General features: G+C 62.7%; 2 protein-coding genes across 4 annotated transcripts; both read right to left on the reverse strand.

Annotated features, from left to right (window-relative positions):
- Positions 1–6,475: 6,475 nt before the first annotated feature.
- On the reverse strand, positions 6,476–14,907 carry SUPT5H (SPT5 homolog, DSIF elongation factor subunit). Of its 3 annotated transcripts, XM_083853025.1 has the most exons (30): positions 14,637–14,907; positions 14,438–14,516; positions 13,717–13,870; positions 13,571–13,636; positions 13,019–13,030; positions 12,851–12,920; positions 12,695–12,763; positions 12,547–12,612; positions 12,351–12,381; positions 12,200–12,268; positions 11,863–12,114; positions 11,690–11,779; positions 11,542–11,612; positions 11,322–11,427; positions 10,973–11,066; positions 10,753–10,889; positions 10,506–10,661; positions 10,254–10,400; positions 9,877–10,023; positions 9,563–9,688; positions 9,364–9,448; positions 9,169–9,273; positions 8,946–9,048; positions 8,724–8,851; positions 8,404–8,509; positions 8,061–8,219; positions 7,623–7,791; positions 7,344–7,547; positions 7,161–7,256; positions 6,476–6,774 (listed from the first exon to the last, which is right to left on the reverse strand). In XM_083853025.1, the coding sequence occupies exons 2-30, from the start codon at positions 14,507–14,509 to the stop codon at positions 6,631–6,633; spliced, it is 3,234 nt and encodes a 1,077-aa protein (XP_083709151.1). In that variant the 5' UTR covers positions 14,510–14,516; positions 14,637–14,907; the 3' UTR covers positions 6,476–6,630. The 3 variants fall into 3 exon arrangements, with proteins under 3 accessions (XP_083709151.1, XP_083709152.1, XP_083709153.1); XM_083853026.1 differs by lacking the exon at positions 13,019–13,030; XM_083853027.1 differs by lacking the exon at positions 13,019–13,030 and having other exon boundaries at positions 13,564–13,636.
- A 138-nt stretch (positions 14,908–15,045) lies between these two features.
- On the reverse strand, positions 15,046–17,522 carry ZFP36 (ZFP36 ring finger protein). Its single transcript, XM_083853044.1, has 2 exons — positions 16,911–17,522; positions 15,046–16,302 (listed from the first exon to the last, which is right to left on the reverse strand). Exons 1-2 carry the CDS (start codon positions 16,953–16,955, stop codon positions 15,523–15,525), a joined length of 825 nt encoding a protein of 274 aa, XP_083709170.1. The 5' UTR covers positions 16,956–17,522; the 3' UTR covers positions 15,046–15,522.
- Between the last annotated feature and the right edge of the window lie 99 nt (positions 17,523–17,621).

The raw sequence follows: 17,621 nt of genomic DNA on the forward strand, positions 1-17,621 counted from the left end.
AGGGGTAACCATGGTGGGTTCTTAGGAGCGCCTGGGGTCCTGCCAGGGGTAACGGGGGGGGTGCTCCAGGGAGCCCAGGGGCCCGTCGGGGTTCAACAGGGTGGGTGCTCCGGGGCGACCGGTGTCCTGCCGGGGGTCACCGGGGTGGGTCCTATGGGGAGCCCGGGGGCCCACCGGGTGTCACCGGGGTGGGTCCTCGGGGGCACCCGGGGGTGCGCCAGAGGTAACTGGGGTGGCTCCTCCGGGCAGCCCAAGGGCCCGCCGGGGTTCACCGGGGTGGGTCCCTGGGGGCGCCACGGGGGTCTGCCGGGGGTCACCGGGGTGGGTCTTTGGGGGCACCCGGGGGCCTGACGGGGGTCACCGGGGTGGGTCCTATGGGCACCTGGGATTGTCAGCGGAGTGTGTCATCCTCGGACCTGTTGGACCCTTGGATTTCACCGCGGTGGGTCCTCCGGGGCACTGCAGGGTCCTGTGGTATCACTGGAGTGGGTCCTCCGGGGACCTGGTGGGTCTTGTGTTGTCACCGGGGTGGGTCCTCCGGGGACCTGTGGGACCCTTGGGTGTTACCGTGGTGGCACCTCCGGGGCCCCCGGGGAGCCCTCTGGTGTCACCGGGTGGGTCCTCTGGGGACCTGGGGGACCTGGGGAGATCACCGGGGTGGGTCCTCCGGGGACCTGGGGGGCCCGGGCGGGTTACCGGGGTGGGTCCTCCGGGGACCTGGTTGGCCCGGGGGAGTCAACGGAGTGGGAGCTCCGGGGAACTGTGGGACCCTTGGGTGTCACCGGGGTGCATCCTCCGGGGACCGCGGGTGACCAGGGTTTTCAACGGAGTGGGTGCTCCGGGGACGTGTGGGACCCTTGGGTGTCACCGGGGTTGGTGCTCCGGAGACCTCGATCTTTTCACGGGGGCGGTTCCTATGGGGCGCCCGGGGGCCCGCCGGGGGTCACAGGGGTGGGTACTCTGGGCCACCCAGGGGCACACTGTGTGTCACCGGGGTGGGTGCTATGGGACGCCACGGGGCCCGCCACGGGTCACAAGGGGTGGCTCATCCGGAGCTCCCAGGGCCCACCGGGGGTCACCGGGGTGGGTCCGATGTGGCGCCGGGGGCCCGCTGGGGGTCACCGGGGTGGGTGCTCGGGGGGGCCCAAGGGGCCCGCCGCTGGTCACAGGGGTGGGTCCTATGGGGAGCTAGGGGGCCTGCTGGGGGTCAGCGGGGTGGGTCCTATGGGGCGCCCGGGGGCCCGCCAGGGGTCACTGGGGTGGGTGCTCTGGGGTGCCAGGGGGCCCAGCGGGGCTCACCGGGGTGGGTCTTATGGTGCGGCCGGGGGCCTGCCAGGGGTCACCGGGGTGGGTCCTATGGGGCGCCTGGTGGCCCTTCGGGGCTCACTGGGGTGGGTGCTTAGGAGAGCCCAGGGTCCTGCCAGGGGTAACGGTGGGGGTGCTCCGGGGAGCACCGAGCAGTTCGCGCTTCTGCAAATTCGATTAAGCCTTTGAGCCTGGGCTGCAGGAAGTTTACGAGCACGCCTCAGTTTCACCCAAAGCTTGCTGCGACTTACCTGGACAGACGGGCTGCTCTTTCTCCTGGGAAACCTGTGACTGCAGCACGCCAGCTGCAGCTTTCCTCCGTTTAGCCGATGCACCACCTTCGCTTGGCAACAAACCCCGTGTTATAAATTAGTTTTGGTAGAAATCATTCCCGACACATCGTGGGTAAGGTAGATCGAATTTCAATTTATTTGAGCAATTCAGCAAGCAGCAATAAGTAAAATAGCGCTGGGCAGCCAGGGAGTCTCCTGCTCCGCCAACGGCGCACACCTAAGATCGCCAGAGTCTCGATTTATGGCCTAGTAGTTCTGGGTTTAGTGGCACATCCTGGTGACACATCTCACTGTCTCGACTCCCTGAAGCTTGGAGCCAGCTGATTTTTTCCAGGACCCATTTGTGTTATAAGCCTGTATTTTAAAACTTGCCACATGTTCCCAACCTTAAAGAGTGAGCACATGCTGTTCTCTCACCTGCTCAGGCTGCAGAGCTGCCAGGGTCCTGCCACCAGCTCGAGACCTTTCACCCTGCTGCTCTACTGGAGGGCCTGCCAAAACAAACAAACAAACAAACAAAACACAACCACAAGACATGCAGACAAAGGTTACAGCCCATGTGGGAGGAAATGAACACTAACCTTTCATCTTCCAACTCCTTACTCAAAGCAGGAAGACAGTTACAGTCTTAATAGACATATCAAAGAAATTCACTGTATGCCAGAACAGCAAAATCTGTATCAGATACCAAAATGCTGCCACGGTCCCCGAGCACAGCCCTTTTCAAGGCATCACGGAGATTCAGCAAAATCATCCAGGTCATAGGGGACAAACAAGCTTGTATCAAAGCTGCATACAGCTTGTATCAAAAAACCTTGACAAAGAGCAAAAGAAAACAAGGTCGGCTAAATCTCAGGGCGTAGGAGAAAACTGAAAACAGGGAGGCATGCTTTGAAAAACTTTAATTATAAAACTAATGAAAAGAGAAAAGATTGCAAAACAACATAGGAATGCACAAACAATACTGGAAGCCAAAACGCTAACCCTAACCCTAAACCATAAGCCTAAGCCTAAACCTAACCCTAACCCTAAATCCTGCCCCTAACCCAAACCCTAACCTAAACCCTAACCCTAACCCAAACCCTACCCCTATACTTAACCGAAACCCTAACCCTATCCCTTTCCCTAACCCAAACCCTAACCCTAAACCTAACCCTAACCCTAAACCTAATCCTAACCCTAAACTTAACCCTAAACCCTAAGCCTAAGCCTAAACCTAACCCTAAATCCTGCTCCTAAAACAAACCCTAACCTAAACCCGAACCTTAACCCAAACCATATCCCTATCCCTAACCCAAACCCTAACCCGTCCGCCCGTCCGCTCTGGGGTTCCGCTCTGGGGTAACCCTAACCCTGACACTGACCCTGTCCCTGTCCCTGACCCTAACACGAACCCTAACCCTAACCCTAACCCTAACCCTATGCCTTACCCTAGGCCTGACAATCCTAACCCTAAACCCTAACCATGACCCTCACCCTGACCCTACGCCTAACCCTAACTCTAACCCTAACCTTAAAAATAACCCTAAATCCTACCCCTAATCAAAACCCTAACCCAAACCCTTTTCCTATTCCTAACCCTAACCTTAACCCTAAACCTAACCCTAAACGCTAATCCTAAGCCTAACCCTAACCCTAAATCCTCCCCCTAACCCAAACCCTAACCCAAACCCTAACCCTAAACGTAACCACTCACACTAACCCTAACCCTGACCCTGACCCGGACCCCAAACCGTAACCCTAAAAACTAAATCCTAAACCATAAACCCTAACCCTAACACGAATCCTAACCCGAACCATAACCCGAAACCTAACACAAACCCTAACACTAACCCTAACACTAACCGTAACCCCTTACACTAACCCTGACCCTGACCCTAAACCCTAACCCTAAAACGTACTAAACATAACCCTAAACCTAACACAAACTCTAACCCTAACCATAACCCTAAACCCTAAGCCTAAGCCTAAACCTAACCCTAACCATAAATCCTGCCCCTTACCCAAATCTTAACCTAAACCCTAACCCTAACCCAAACCCTACCCCTATACCTAACCGAAACCCTAACCCTATCCCTTTCCGTAACCCAAACCCTAACCCTAAACTTAACCCTAAACCCTAAGCCTAAGCCTAAACCTAACCCCAAATCCTGCCCCTAACCCAAACCCTAACCTAAACCCAAAACCTAACCCAAACCCTAACCCTAACGCTACCCGTCTGCCCGTCCGCTCTGGGGTTCCGCTCTGGGGTAAACCTAACCCTGACCCTGACCCTAAACCCTAACCCTAAAACGTACTAAACATAACCCTAAACCTAACACTAACCCTAACCCTAACACTAACCATAACCCTAGGCATAACAATCCTAACCCTAAACCATAAAACCTAAAGCCTAACCCTAACCCTAGCCCTAACCCTAACCTAACCCTAACCCTAAACCTTAACCCTCTAACCCTAACCCTAAACCTAGACCTAATCCTAGGCCTAGGCCTAACCCTAGACCTAACCCTTGGCCTAAAAATCCTAATGCTAAACTCTAAACCCTAACATTAACCCTAACCCTAAAACCTAACCCTAACCCTATCCCTAACCCTAACCCTAATCCTAGACCTAACCCTAGGCCTAAAAATCCTAACCCTAAACCAAGATCAAACCCTAACCCTAACCCTAACACTAACCCTAACCCTAAACCTAGGACTAACCCTAGGTCTAACCCGAGGCCTAGGCCTTACCCTAGGCCTAACCCTAGGCCTAACAATCCTAACCCTAAACCCTAAGCCTAAACGCTAACCCTAACCCTAACCCTAGAACTACACCTCCCAGCAATCCCCGGAATCTCAAAATGGCCTCCCGGAAGCCCAGCGCCCGAGAACTACATCTCCCGGCATGCTCTGGGCAACCAACATGGCCTCCCAGAAGCCCAGTGCCCGAGAACTACATTTCCCAGCACTCCCTGGAAATTGGAGCCTCTCTGCTGGCCGGAGGACGCCATTATTTGCCCTTCTACGTTCCCCCTTCTGTTTTGTGTTTATGGGGGTTTTCCCCCGCAGTTTTGGGGGTTTCCCCTCAATTTGGGGTTTTCACCTCTCCATTTCAGGGTTCTTCCCCACAATTTTGGGGTTCCTTCCCCTGATTTGGGGGTTCGCCGCACCCAGTTAAGAGGTTCCCCCCAATTTTGGGGATTCCCCCCCAGTTCCAGAGGTTCCCCCCACAATGTTGGGGTCCCCACCATCCGTTTTTGGGTTTCACCCCTAATATTAAGGTTCTTTCCCTCAATTTTGGGGTTCCTTCCACTAATTTGGGGCTTCGCCTCCCTCAACTTTGGTTGGGGTCTTCCCAATTTTGGGGTCCACTACCCTCCTATTTTGGCCTTCTGCCCTAATATAAGGCCTAATCCCTAACCCCTATGAACCCTGACCCCTAACACAAATCCTAACCATAACACTAATCCGTAACACTAACCCTAAACCCTAATCCTGACCCTAATCCTGACCCTGACGCTAGACCTAAACCTAGGCCTAGGCCTAACCCTAGACCTAACCCTACACCTAAAACTCCTAATGCTAAACTCTAAACCTTAACGTTAACCCTAACCCTATCCCTAACCCTAATTCTAGACCTAACCCTAGGCCTAAAAATCCTAACCCTAAACCCTAAACCCTAACCCAAGCCCTAACCCTAACCCTAACCTTCGATACCTTAACCCTAACCCCTAACCCTAACCCTAGACCTAACCCTAAAAATCCTAACGCTAAACTCTAAACCCTAATGTTAACCCTAACCCTAAACCTAAAACCTAACCCTAACCCTAACCCTAGATCTAACCATAGGCCTAACCCTAGGCCTAAAAATCCTAACCCTAAACCCTAACCCAAGCCCAAACCCTAACCCTAACCTTCTAACACTAACACTAAACCCTAACCCTAACCCTAGGACTAACCCTAGGCCTAGGCCTAACCGTAGGTCTAACCCAAGGCCTAGGCCTTACCCTAGGCCTAACAATCCTAACCCTAAACCCTAAGCCTAAACTCTAACCCTAACCCGACTCCTAAACCCGAACCCTAAACCATAACCATAAACCCTAACCCTATACCCTAATCCTAGACCTAGCCCTAACCCCTAAACCCTAACCCCTAACCCTAACCCTGACCCTAACCCCTAACCCTGACCCTAACCCTATCCCTAAACCTAACACTCTAAATGTAACCCTAACCCTAAACACTACCCCTAACCTAAAGCCTAACCCTAAACCTAAACCTAACCCAAATAAAAAACCCTAACCCTATCCCTAACTCTAACCCTAACACTAACCCTAACCTACTGCTAAGGCTAACCCTAACCCTAATCCTAACTCTAACCCTAACTCTTACACTAACCCTAACCCTAAACCCTTCTAACCCTAACCCAAACCCTACTAACCCTAACCCTAGCCCCTGCCTTCACCCTAACACTAACCCCCCTAATCCTAACCGTAACTCTAAGCCCTAACCCTAACCAACCCTAACTCTAACCTGAACCCTAACCCTAATACTATCCCTAAACCCTACTAACCCTAACCCAACCCTAACCTTAATACTAACCCTAACCAACCCTAACCCTTTACCCTAACGCTAACCCTAATCCCTGACCCTAACCCTCACCATAACCCCTAACCCCAACCCTAACGCTAACCGCAAACCCTAACCCTAACAAAAAATGGAAAAAAAAAGTAATAAAAAAGTAACCCTAACCCTAACGCCCCCGTCCCAGCACCCCCCCGTCCCAGCACCCCCCCGTCCCAGCACCCCCCCGTCCCAGCACCCCCCCCGTCCCAGCACCCGCCCCGTCCCAGCACCCGCCCCGTCCCAGCACCCAGTGCGCAGGGGACAGGACAGGGGTGGCGCGCAACAGCTTTTATTGGACACTGAAATCCCATCAGGAACAGGCGCCAGGGCAAAGGGGACATAAAATAAGAGGGGGAAAAAAAAAAAGACAAAAAAAAAAAAAAGGAAAGAGAAAAGCAGAGCAGGGGAGGGCAGCGGGGGGGGGGCGCTCAGGCCTCCAGGAGCTTGCCCAGGAAGCGCAGGTTGAGGATCTTGAGCTGCTCATCCAGGTCCATGCGGACGATGCCATCCTCGCCGTCGATGCTGAGCAGGATGCCGGTGGCCTCCCGGTCCTCACCCAGGATCACCTTCACCTGGGAGGAGAACGGGGACCGTAAGGGACGTACAGGGCACCCAGGGGGGGCCGGGAGGGTACAGGGGACGCTGGGGGCTCCCAGTAGGGGCGGGGAAGTCAAGGGAGGCAGAGGAAGCCCAGAGGAACGAGGCGGGATGGGGTAAGGTCAGCGTGGGGGACGCGGTGGGTCTTGGGGGAAGGAGGAAGGGCTTCGGAGATCCCACAGAAGTCCTTGTGCAGGCTGGTGGGGTCCCCGGAGGCTGCTGAAGGGGGCTGGGAGGTGATAAGGGGCCCTCGTGACAGTTTGCAAGGAGCGAGGAGCTGGAGCGGGCAGAGAGAACCCAGCAGCGGCACCAAGGGGAGGCTGGAGGCCTCGAGGGGACAAGAGGGCAGCGGGCACCGTACCTTGTTGCTCTTGGTGGGGGTGACGGGCTCCAGGTGCTCGCTGGAGATGCTCACCACCTTCTCGCTGTCCTTCAGGTACACGGAGCACATCCCCCCCTGCGCAGAGAGGACGGGGTCAGCAAAGGCTCCGCGTTGTCCCCCCCCCACACCCCCCACCCCAAAAAAGCACCGCCGCCGCCTCACCGTGACGCTGCGGATGACGCCCGTCTGTCCCACCGCCTGGCTGTCCAGGTAGGTGTCCCGGACCTTCACCTGGATGTCGGTGGTCACCCAGTCACTGGAGCTCTGCTCGATGCCCGAACCGGGGGTGTGGGGGTTGTACCCCCCCGGGGATGGCGCCCCGGGGGTCATGGGGCTGTACCCCACTGGGCTGGGGCTGGGGCTGGCCTGGGGGCAGAGAAAAGACAGCGTGAGCAGCAGCGGGGGGCTACGGGGGACGGGGAAAAAAGGGTCTGGGGGTACCTGGTAGGCCATAGGCGATGGTGTAGGGTGGTAGCTGGCCGGCGAGTGGGTGTTCTGGTAGCCCACTGGGCTGGGGGCCACCTGGTGGTAGCTCTGGGGGCTGGGGCTGGGTTGGTAGGAGCCCTGTGGCGATGGCACGGCGTAGGGGGAGAACTGGTCGGTGTTGTACCTGCCAGGGCGAGAGGGGAACGTGGGGGCACCGTATCACCCCGTGGGGGGCTTCAGGGAACACGGTGTCAACTCCAGGCCTCGGTTTGGGGTCCACTAGGAGCACATTTCCCCGCCAGGACCACAGTTTGGAGTCTTTCAGGGATGAGGTTCCCCCCCGCCCCCCCCCAGCCCCAACTCGGGGGCCGCAGGGCTGTGATCCCCCTCCCAGAGCCAGGCTTTGGGGCGCCCCGAAGCCACAGACGGGCGCGGGGCGGAGGGAACACTCACATGGCCGGCGTGCCAGGGGTCTGGGGGTTGTACGGCTGGGTGACCTGTGGGGACGAGGGGTCGGGGTAGCCGGGGGTCTGCGGGTTGGGGGTGCCACCGTAGCCTTGCGGTGAGGGCGTGGGCTCATCGTCGAAGCCGTACTCAAAGTCCTCGTCGGCCCTAGGGACGGGAGACAGGCATTGTCGCAGCGCCCGGGACAACTCGGTGACTGGAATCCCGTGGTGGGGCTTCTCTGGCGGCCCAGGACCCCAAACCACGACCGTCGCGACGTCGCTGGGGCCGTGCTGGTGAGCAGGGACCCTGCGGTGGGGCTGTCCTGGTCACCAGCCCCGCCGGCACCCACCTGGAAGGCGTGTTGGGGTTGTTGGGGTCCCAGGCACCGCTCTGGGCAGGCGTGCGGCTGCCGTCGTGCAGCGGGGTCTGTGAGCCGTAGTGTGGCGTGCGGCTGCCTGCAACGCCCCGTGGGGGCCACGTCAGCTCCCTCTGTGCGTCCCTTCAGCCCCATCCCCCTCCACCTCCGCCCTCCTTGTCCCCAGTGCCCACTTCGCCCCCCTCCTTCCCTCCAAAAGATCACACCGGGGTCCCTTCCACGCCCCCGCAATGCGCCTAACCCCCGTCCCGTGTCCCCCATCGATCCCGGGGGGCCCCCCCACTTCCACTCACCGTCATGCAGGGGCGTCTGGGAGCCGTACATCGGGGTGCGGGAGCCCGAGCCGTACATCGGGGTCTGGGAGCCGTACATCGGGGTGCGCCCATAGGTCGATGTCATCCCACCAGGGCGCCGCGAGCCCCTGTGGGGACACAGCGTCAGGAGATGGGGACACAGAGTCCCCAGCAGCGCCAGGGACGGCACGGCGCGTCCCCCTGTCCCCAGGGGGCACTCACACTGTGGTCAGGCGCTGGCGGTCCACCGAGATGGTCTGGCAGGTGGAGTGCAGCTCCACGCGGGCCGTCGACTCCGTTGCGTCCTTCACCACCCCGATGTAGCCTGCGGGGCCCGAGTGCGGCTGGGAAGGGGGACGCAGGCGGCCCCACAGCCCCAGCCCGTGCTGGGGGGGTGGGACGGGACCCAGAAACCCAGCACGCCCCCCCCCAAGAAGGCACCCACCTTTGTAAGGTCCTTGGGAGATGCGCACCGTCTGCCCGATGAGGTCGTTATCCCGCCGCCCGCGCCCACGGCTCATGCCGCCGCCGCCAAAGCCGCCGCGCTGGCCTGCAAGGAGCGAGGTGGGGGGGGCTCAGGATGGGCCGAGCATCCTTGGGGACGTTCTCCTGTCCTCGGGGGCACGCCCCCAGCACTCACCAGCCCCGCTGGGGTGCATTGGGCTGGTGATACGGGGGCTCATGGGAGTAAAGCCAGCCACTGTGAAGTTGGTGACATCCCGTGGCTGCAAAAGGCAGACAAAAGGGCGCTGGAGGAGGGGCGGCAGCAAAGCTGTGGGGCCGCAGCCCCCTCTGGCAGCTGCCGGTGGTCCCCAGGGGCGTCGCCAGCGCGCTCCCACCTTGGAACCACCGGCCAGGACGAGGTGTCGGGTCTTGCAGACAAACATGCCGCCGTTCTCCACCAGCTTCTTGCAGTGCAGGAAGGCAAAGCCGCGGAAGAGGTGCCGGATCTCCCCCTCACGGCCCTGTGCCGGTAAAAGGGGGGTGGGGGGTGAGGCTCAGGAGGGGGACAGGACCCTCGCCCAGCACCAGGAAGAACCCAGGGGGCTGTCGGGAAGGCCCCTCGGTGCCAGAAGAAGCCAGAACGGCCCCCAGCAAACCCAACAGGCCCAAGACAGATGAGCTGGTGGCACCCCCACGCCGCAGCTCGTACCGAGTGGGGCCCGTCGATGACCTTGACGATGTCCTTGACGTGGATGTTGTTCTGCTCCGAGTCGAGGGCGACGGCGAAGCGGTTGTCCTTCTTCCTGGTGACGGCCTGGTGCCGCACCGTCACCACCTTCCCGTACATGTTCAGCACCTGCAGCCCACAGGGGGGGCAAGGAGCTGGAAGGGGGCCTGCCCAAAACAGCCCCCCCTCAGATTCCACAACCCCGGGGACAAACAACAGAAGCTGGGGAGGCATCTCCGGCACACGGCTGCGTGCCCCTCTCATTCTCTTCCCCAGCAGGACATCCGAAAACAGGGGAAAACACACACAAAAAAAAAACAAATGCAGCTCCTTCCAGCGCCGTGGCAGCCAGGGCTCACCTGGAAGGTCTCGCGCTCCAGGCGGACGATGACGCCCACGGTCTGGGGGTCCAGCTGCACCAGCTCACCCCACTCGTGCTGCCCCCCAACGTCCACGCCCGAGGCAGTCTCCGAGCAGAGCTGCAGGTCCCGCGGCAGAACCTTGAGCTGGTGGCGGGGCAGGAAGAGGGGTGAGACGCAGCCATGGCAGCCCCTTCCCCCCCTCCCCACGCAGAGCCGGGCTGGGGGGGGGGGTTTCGCCCCTGCGCTCACCTCGTGCATGGTGAGGTCAGAGAAGAGGATGACAAAGTTCTCCTCCACCCGAACGATGAGGCCCGTGTCACCCTCGAAACGCCCCGCGATCACTTTCACGTGGTCGCCCATCTTGAAATACTTGCGCAGCTCCTGAGCTGGGAACTCCAGCATGTCCTAGGGGGGAAGGAGCATTGGCGAGGGGGCCTGGCGTGGCCACAGCGCCCTGCCCGAGGCATCCAGAGCCGCTCCCTGGGCTCTCTGCTACCTTCAGGTCCTCGTGTTTGGGCATGATGGTGATCTTGTTGCCATCGACGCTGAGGATCTTGCCCTGCAGGTTGATCAGCTCGCCCTCGCACACCTCCACGTTGTCGCCGGGCTGGAAGTTGTGCTCACGCTCCTTCCCTGGGGGCAGCGGCAGGGACGGTGAGGGGCCGAGGCGCTGCGGGGTGCGGCGAGGTGGGGGCTGCGCTGAAAGCCCCGCGTACCTGTGCTCTCCGTCACCACCTCCAAGTCGATGCCCTCGGGCTGGTCCTCGAACTTCTCCAGCTCCGACAGGGTGGGCTTCACGCCTTCCGTGATCTGCCACGAACGAAGCCGATGGCCAAAACGCCCCCTTCCTTCCCAAAACGCCCCTGCTTCTCCGAGCAGCGCCGATGCCACACCGACGGCGCCACAGTGGCGCCATCCCCACCGAGGAACAGGGAGCCACCGGCCTCCCTCCCCACCCCCTTTCCCACCCGGACCCCCATGGCTGCATCTCGCCGCGGGAAGGGAAGCAGTCTGGGGAGAAAAGCACTGGGTTTGGGTCTGGATTAAACCCAGGCCCGCGCTCACCACGGCCGACATGGCGAAGCTCTTGAAGAGAAAGCCCTTGCGGCTGTAGCGGTTGCCTTCAAAGATGAGGAAGTCTCCATCCGACGCCACGTCGCCTCCCAGGGAGCTGAGCCGAGACAGGGGCAAAAACCCAAACCAGCCCCTCAGGGAGGGCAGCTCGCTGGGGGGGGGCTTTTTTCGGCCACACCTGATGTTGTCCGGCGCAGGGGCTGCCACCTACCGGATCTTTTCAGCATCGAAAAGCCGCTGGGGGGGGCGCTTGAACTTCTTGCGCTTGGCGAACCAGTCCTTCTGCAGGGTGGGAGGCAGCGGGCTGAGCCAGCGGCCCCGGCGCGGCGGCGGCGGCAGCCCCGCAACGCCCCACCTACCAGGCTCATGCGGGCTTTGATGCGGTCGAAGTCAATGCGGGGGATCATCTTGAGGGAGATCTGGTTCTGGCTGGGCTCCACGTAATCCACCTGCCCGCGGGGGAGGCGGCGGCGGTGAGCCGGGGCGTCGCCCACCGCCCCCCCGCGGCGCCCCTCATCCCCTCCCGCCTCACCTGGGCGATGTCGTCCTTGTAGATCCCCCTCTTGAGGCGCACCCAGGACTTGGGCTTGAGGTTGGTGACCTCCTTCACCACCTTCAGCACGTCCGTCATCTCCTTGATGGGGACCATCTGCTGGTTCCAGTAGCCCATGCGCAGGTTGCCCACGCCCTCGATCGCCTGCTTCACGTGCGTCTGCTTGTACGCCTCCACGTAGATGTAGCCCTTGACGTGCTCGGGGGCCACCACCGACTTGATCTGCAGGGGCTGCGGGACGAGGGGCACGTGAAGAACTGGGGGGGCGGGGGCTGCAGGCCCCCCTCTGGCCCCCCCGGCTCCCCCCCAGCCTCACCGTGTCGGTGAACTGGTAGGCGATGAATTTCCGCATCAGGGCAATGGCCGTGGCGCGCTCCTCGCCGATCTGGGGGGAAAAGCGCTTTAGGGTCGGGGATACGCCCCCCCCCAAATGCTGACCCCCACCCCAAAGCCCCCCCAGCACCTACCTTGCACTTCACAGTCCAGAGGTTGGGATCCCTGCACAGGGGCAGAGAGAGGACCCGTTACAGGGCGGCTTGTCCCGGCCCAGCCCATAAAACGCCACCCAGCTGCGCAGCTCAGCTCCCCCCAGACCCGATCTGCCTCTTTTTTTCCCCACAAACACGGCGTGTTTTATCTTTTTTCCCCTTGCACAACACTCACTTGACTCCAGGCAGCAGCTGCTGCTGCGTGATGTCATCCGAGAGCTCATCGGAGCCGCCGTAAACGCTGAGAAAAAAAAGAAAAAAGGAAAAGTTATAAAAGCACGAGCCCTTCCTGGCAGGACCGGGCGCAGCGCCGCGCCACTCACGTCTCTCCCACCGAGGACTTGGCGTATTTCTTCATGTAATACTCGCCCAGCTCCTCCTCGCGTTGATCCCTGCGGGATAAAAAAGCATCAGCGCAGCTCCTGCAGCCCATCGGGGGGCAAAAGGGGGGCCGGGGGGGTGGACGGAGCCAGCGTCACCTCCAGAGATTCTGCAACCGCCGAGCGCCCGAGCGGTCCTCGTCCAGCACCACGTTGTCGATGTTGGAAGCTGCGAGGAAGAGGAGGGTCGGACCCGGCCCACGGGGGCTTGGTTGGCCCCGGGGGGGTGACGCCAGAGGTGGGGGGCTTGGGCTGACTCGAACTTACCTTCGATCTCTTCTGCTCGGGAACAAGGAGGTGGCGGTGGAGAGCGGACAGTATGGAGCAAATAATAGCGGCAAAACCACCCGCGGGGTGAGGGGGGAACAAAGGGGAAGGAACAAAATTAAGACGGCAGCACAGGAGGGAAAGGAAACCACAAAAAAAAAAGATAGAAATAATAATAATAAAAACAGCAAAAAAATAAAACCAGGCTGGTGCGGATGAGATGTGCTGAGCGGACAAACGGGGGGGGGACGGACGGACGGATGGAGGGAGGAGGTGAGGGAGCCGGGGCCCCGCCATCCCTCCCGCCCCCGAGTGGTGGATTTGGGGAGAAAAACACGCCTGGAGGCAGGGGAAGAGCCAGAGCGGCCACGCAGCGTGGCCCAAAACCACGTGGTTTAGCCCCAAAAGAGCCACGCCACCATGGGACTCCGTTTCCATCCTCTTCCTCCGGTCTTGAGGGCAGGGAGTGGGACAGAAGCGGCCCCAAAGCCCGAGGGGGGGGCCTCGAAGCCACAGGGGGGAGCCCCCAAAGCCCCGGGGGGGGCTCCTCACCTTTCTCCAGGATGTCCTCGGCTCCATCCTCCCACTGGTCCTCGTCCTCGTACTCATCATCAACGTCTGTTGGGGGATCGGGGCGCTGAGCGGGGCCGGGGGCGGCGGCGGCGGCCCCCGCTGCACCCCGCCCACCGGCAGCTCACCGGCCTCGTCCAGGATGAAGCCCCCGTGGCGGGGTTTTTTGGCTGGCCGGTCGTCATCTTCCTCCTCCTCCTCCTCATCGTACTCCTCTTCCTCCTCCTCCTCCTCGGCCTCCTCCTTCTCGCTGCCGGCCGCGCTGGCGCGCTCCTCCTCAGCCTGTGCAACAATTCGGGGGGGGTAGGTGGTGAAAAAGAGGGTGAGAGAAGGCTGCACACCCCCAAACCCCTATAAACCCCCCAGACTCCCCAAAACCCCCCTAAAACTGCCCCAAAATCTCCCCAACGCCCCCCCAAAACCCTCCAAATCCCCAACAACCCCCAAACCTACTCAAGAACCCAAAATTCCCCCCAAACCCTCTAAATCCCCACAAGCCTCCCAACCCCCTCTAAAGCCCCCCCAATCTCCCCTAAATCCCCCCAAGGCCCCCAAAATTCCCCCAAGACACCCCTGAAGTCCCCCAAACCTCCCAACCCCCCCCTAAAGCCCCTGCAATCTCCTCAAACCCCCCCCAAGACCCCCAAAATTCCCCCCAAACCCCCTAAAATCCCCCAACTCCCCCTAAACCCCCCCAAGGCCCCCAACCCTCCCCCAAGACCCCCAAAATTCTCCCCAAGGCCGCTAAAACCCCCCCAACCCCCGCTAACCCCCTCTCAATCTCCCTCAACCCCCCCCCCGACCCCCAACCCCCCCCAACCCCCCCCGGCCCGCAGCCTCCGGCCTCGCCTCAGCCTCCTCGGCCTCGCTGCTGCGCTCGCTCTCCTCCTCCGAGAAGTTGCTGTCGTCGCTGTCCGACATGGCGGCGCTGCGGGGGGTGGGGGGCGGCGGACGTGAGGGGGGCCCCGGGGGGAGGCCGGGGGTCGGAGGGCGGCACCCGCCGACTCCCCGTCAGGCCCCGGGAGCAGCCGCGGCCGCCACCGTTTACCGCACGGAGAAGCCCCGCTCAGCTCCGCTTCCGCTCGCGGCTCCGCTTCCGCTTCCGGTCGCGGCCCGCTTCCGGTCGCGGCTCAGCTTCCCGTCCCGGCCCCGGTTCGCGGCCTGCTCCCGCCGCTGCGGCCGCCCGCGCAGGCCTCGCCGCCTCCTCTCGCGAGACTTCTCCCCCGTCACGTGATCAAGGCGAGCTCCGCGACGGCGGCCCAGAGGGGCCAAGATAGGGCGGGGCGAAGCGCGCCGTGACGTCACTCCGGGAAGAGGGGGGCCGCGACGTCAGCGGGAGGCATTGCGTCACTTGCGGCTCTTCCTTTTTCTTTTTTTTTTTTTAACTTTTATTTTTCCGAGGAAACGGCCCCGGAAGGGCGTCCCGTGACGGCGAGAGAGGAAGCGAGAGCGTTTGGTCACAGCCCAAGTGTTTATTTACCAACCCACCCCCCCCAACAAACCCTACAAACCCCATAAATACCCTAAAAAAGTCACCCCCACCCCCCAAAAAAACTCTACAAACCCCATAAATACCCTAAAAAACCTCCATCCCCACACACGGGGCCGGGGGCAGCCCCAAGGCACCGACCTTAAATAAATAAAGCCATAAATTGGGTGTGGGGAGGGGGAGTCCAGGACCCGCTGGCAACCCCCCCCCCCAATTAGCACCACCGAGACGAGCTCAGGGCGTGCCCCCCCCTTCTGGGGGAGCTGCTACATCCAGCGCCTCCCCCCCAAAAGTGCATGGGGGGGGGTGTTAAAAGGGGGCCCCCCTTCACCTGAGAGGCACAAAGGGTGCCGTGAGAGGGCCCTCACAGCGGTTTTCCCCCCCCAAAGAAAAAACACGGGGTGGGGGCGTCCCACTCAGAGGGGTCCCCACGGCCACGGGGGCGTCACTCCGCCACCGAGATGCGGTCGAAGACGGGGAGGCGGCGGGGGCTGCTGGGGGGGGGCCCCATGGCCGTCACCCCGCCGTCCCCCAGTAACGGGGCCGGCTGGAGCGGGGGGGGGCCGTGGAGGAAGTGGCAGCGGGGGCCGTAGGGGCAGGAGCCGCAGCGCAGGAAGGTGCTGCAGGGCTGCGTGCGGTACTTGGGGTGGCGCCGGAGCCCCCGCAGCTCGCCGGGGCCGTGGGCGAACTGGCAGCGGGTGCCGTAACGGCAGCGGCCGGTGGCGGCGAAGGGGCGGCACAGCTCCGTCTTGTACAGCGGCGACGGCGGCGAGCCGGGGGGCGACGGGGAGGCCTCCGGGAGGGCGAGCGGCGGCGGCGAGGAGGAGGAAGGCAGGCCGTGCAGCGACAGCGGCGGCGAGGGTCCCCGGGGGGGTGGCGACGGCAGGGACGGACGTAGCGGGGGCGACAGCGGCGATCCCAAGGGGGACGGCAGCGACGGTACCAGGGGCAGAGCCCCCCCCGCGGGCTCCAGCTCCGACCCCAAGGTCAAGGCCGCCAGCACCAGCTCCAGGGCGGGCCCCCCGGGGGCCGCCGGCCGGCTCAAGCCCGGGGGGGGCCCACGGTGCCGTGGGGGGAAGCCGGGCGGGGGGGGCACCGGTCGCCCGCCCGGGGCGCTGAGGGAGCGCAGGAGGCGGCCCAGGTCTGGTGGGGGGCCCCAGGGGGAGCGGGGGGGCCGGGTGGGCTCCGGGGACGGCTGGCGGGGGGGCTGCGCACCGAAGAGAGCCTGGGGACAGAGAAGGGGACACGGTCGGTCGGGGGGGGGGGGGATTACAGAGGTCTCCTGGGGGGGTCCCAAGCCCACTGAGAGGGGGGTCCTGGAGGGGTTTGGAGGTCCCGGGGGGTCCCAATTGTACTGGGAGGGGGTCCAGGGGGCACCGGCCATACCGACGGGAGGGCCCCAGAGATCCCAGGGGGCACCGGTATAACGCGGGGGGGGGGGGGGGGGGGGGCTCGGAGGAGGAACTGGAGGTCCCGGGGGAGGGTCGGAGGTCCCAGCCGTACCGAAGGGGGGGGGGTCCCGGAGATCTGGGGGTGGTCGGATGTCGCGAGTGGGGCCCCGAGGGTGCTGGGAGGAGTTTGGAGGTCCCGGGGGACCCCGGCCGTACCGAGGGGGGGCCCAGAGGTCCCGGGGACAACGAGGGGGGAGTCCCGGGGGGCGGGAATTAGAGGTCCCGGGGGGTCCCGGTAGTACCGGGAGGGGATCGGAGGTCCCAGGAGGTCCCGGCACAACGAAGTGGGTCGGGGGGGGTGGGGGGGGGGTCCCGGTAGTAGCGGGAGGGGGTCCCGGGGATCCCCAGCGACACCCAGGGGGGCTCCGGGGGGGTCCCGTACCTGGCGCAGGGGCTCCGGTGCAGGCCCAGCGGCGGCGGCGGCCATGTCAGCCCGGGAGGGAGGGGGCGGAGGTGGGGGGGGGATCTCCGGTGCCGTCCGCTCGCCGCCGCGCTCCTTTTATGGGCGCCCGTGACGTCAGCGGAGGGGGCGTGGCCGGAAGCCGCCGGGGGGGCGTGGCGATGAGCTCACCGGGCGGGGCCGGCGCCGGGTCACGCGCAGGGCGCGGCCCCGGCACGGGGAAGGGAGGGGGCGGGTGACGTCATCGGGGAAGCCCCGCCCCCCTCGGAGGGGTGGGGTGGGGGCGGGGCCGGGCTGAGTCACGGTGCCGGGAACAGCGGCGGAGGCCCTGGGGGGGGGCCGGGGGGAGCCCCCCCACCCGTGGGTGGCCCCTGAATGTACGGGAGACCCCCACCTGTGGGTGACCCCCCCGGGGACAGGTGCCGTCCCCTACGTGTGCATGGCCCCCCGCCTACGGGTGACCCCCCCCCCATGCACGGGGGGCCCCCAATGTGTGGGTGACCCCCCCCACATACGAGTGACCCCCGCCATGCACGGGGGGCCCCCCCACGTATGGCCGACCCCCCCAAACACAAGTGACCCCCCCACCCAGGAGTGACCCCCTGACCTAGGTGTGACCCCCCCCCACGAGCGACCGCCCCCCCACACAGCTGCCCCCCCACGCAGTCGTTTCCCCCCCCCCCCCAAAAAAAA

This window comes from Anser anser (genome assembly GCF_964211835.1).
Source record: "Anser anser genome assembly, contig: HAP1_SCAFFOLD_34, whole genome shotgun sequence".
In the NCBI taxonomy this organism is placed as follows: domain Eukaryota; kingdom Metazoa; phylum Chordata; class Aves; order Anseriformes; family Anatidae; genus Anser; species Anser anser.

What these genes read in the sequence shown, in the direction of transcription:
- SUPT5H (XM_083853025.1), bottom strand. Translation starts at nt 14,509, where the DNA reads ATGTCGGACAGCGACGACAGCAACTTCTCGGAGGAGGAGAGCGAGCGC. An exon ending in GCTTCGCCATGTCGGCCGTG is followed by an intron (nt 11,067 to 11,321) that starts GTGAGCGCGGGC and finishes CGTTCGTGGCAG; the next exon opens with ATCACGGAAGGCGTGAAGCC. An exon ending in CCAAACACGAGGACCTGAAG is followed by an intron (nt 10,662 to 10,752) that starts GTAGCAGAGAGC and finishes CTTCCCCCCTAG; the next exon opens with GACATGCTGGAGTTCCCAGC.
- ZFP36 (XM_083853044.1), bottom strand. Translation starts at nt 16,955, where the DNA reads ATGGCCGCCGCCGCCGCTGGGCCTGCACCGGAGCCCCTGCGCCAG. An exon ending in CACCGGAGCCCCTGCGCCAG is followed by an intron (nt 16,303 to 16,910) that starts GTACGGGACCCC and finishes CTCTGTCCCCAG; the next exon opens with GCTCTCTTCGGTGCGCAGCC.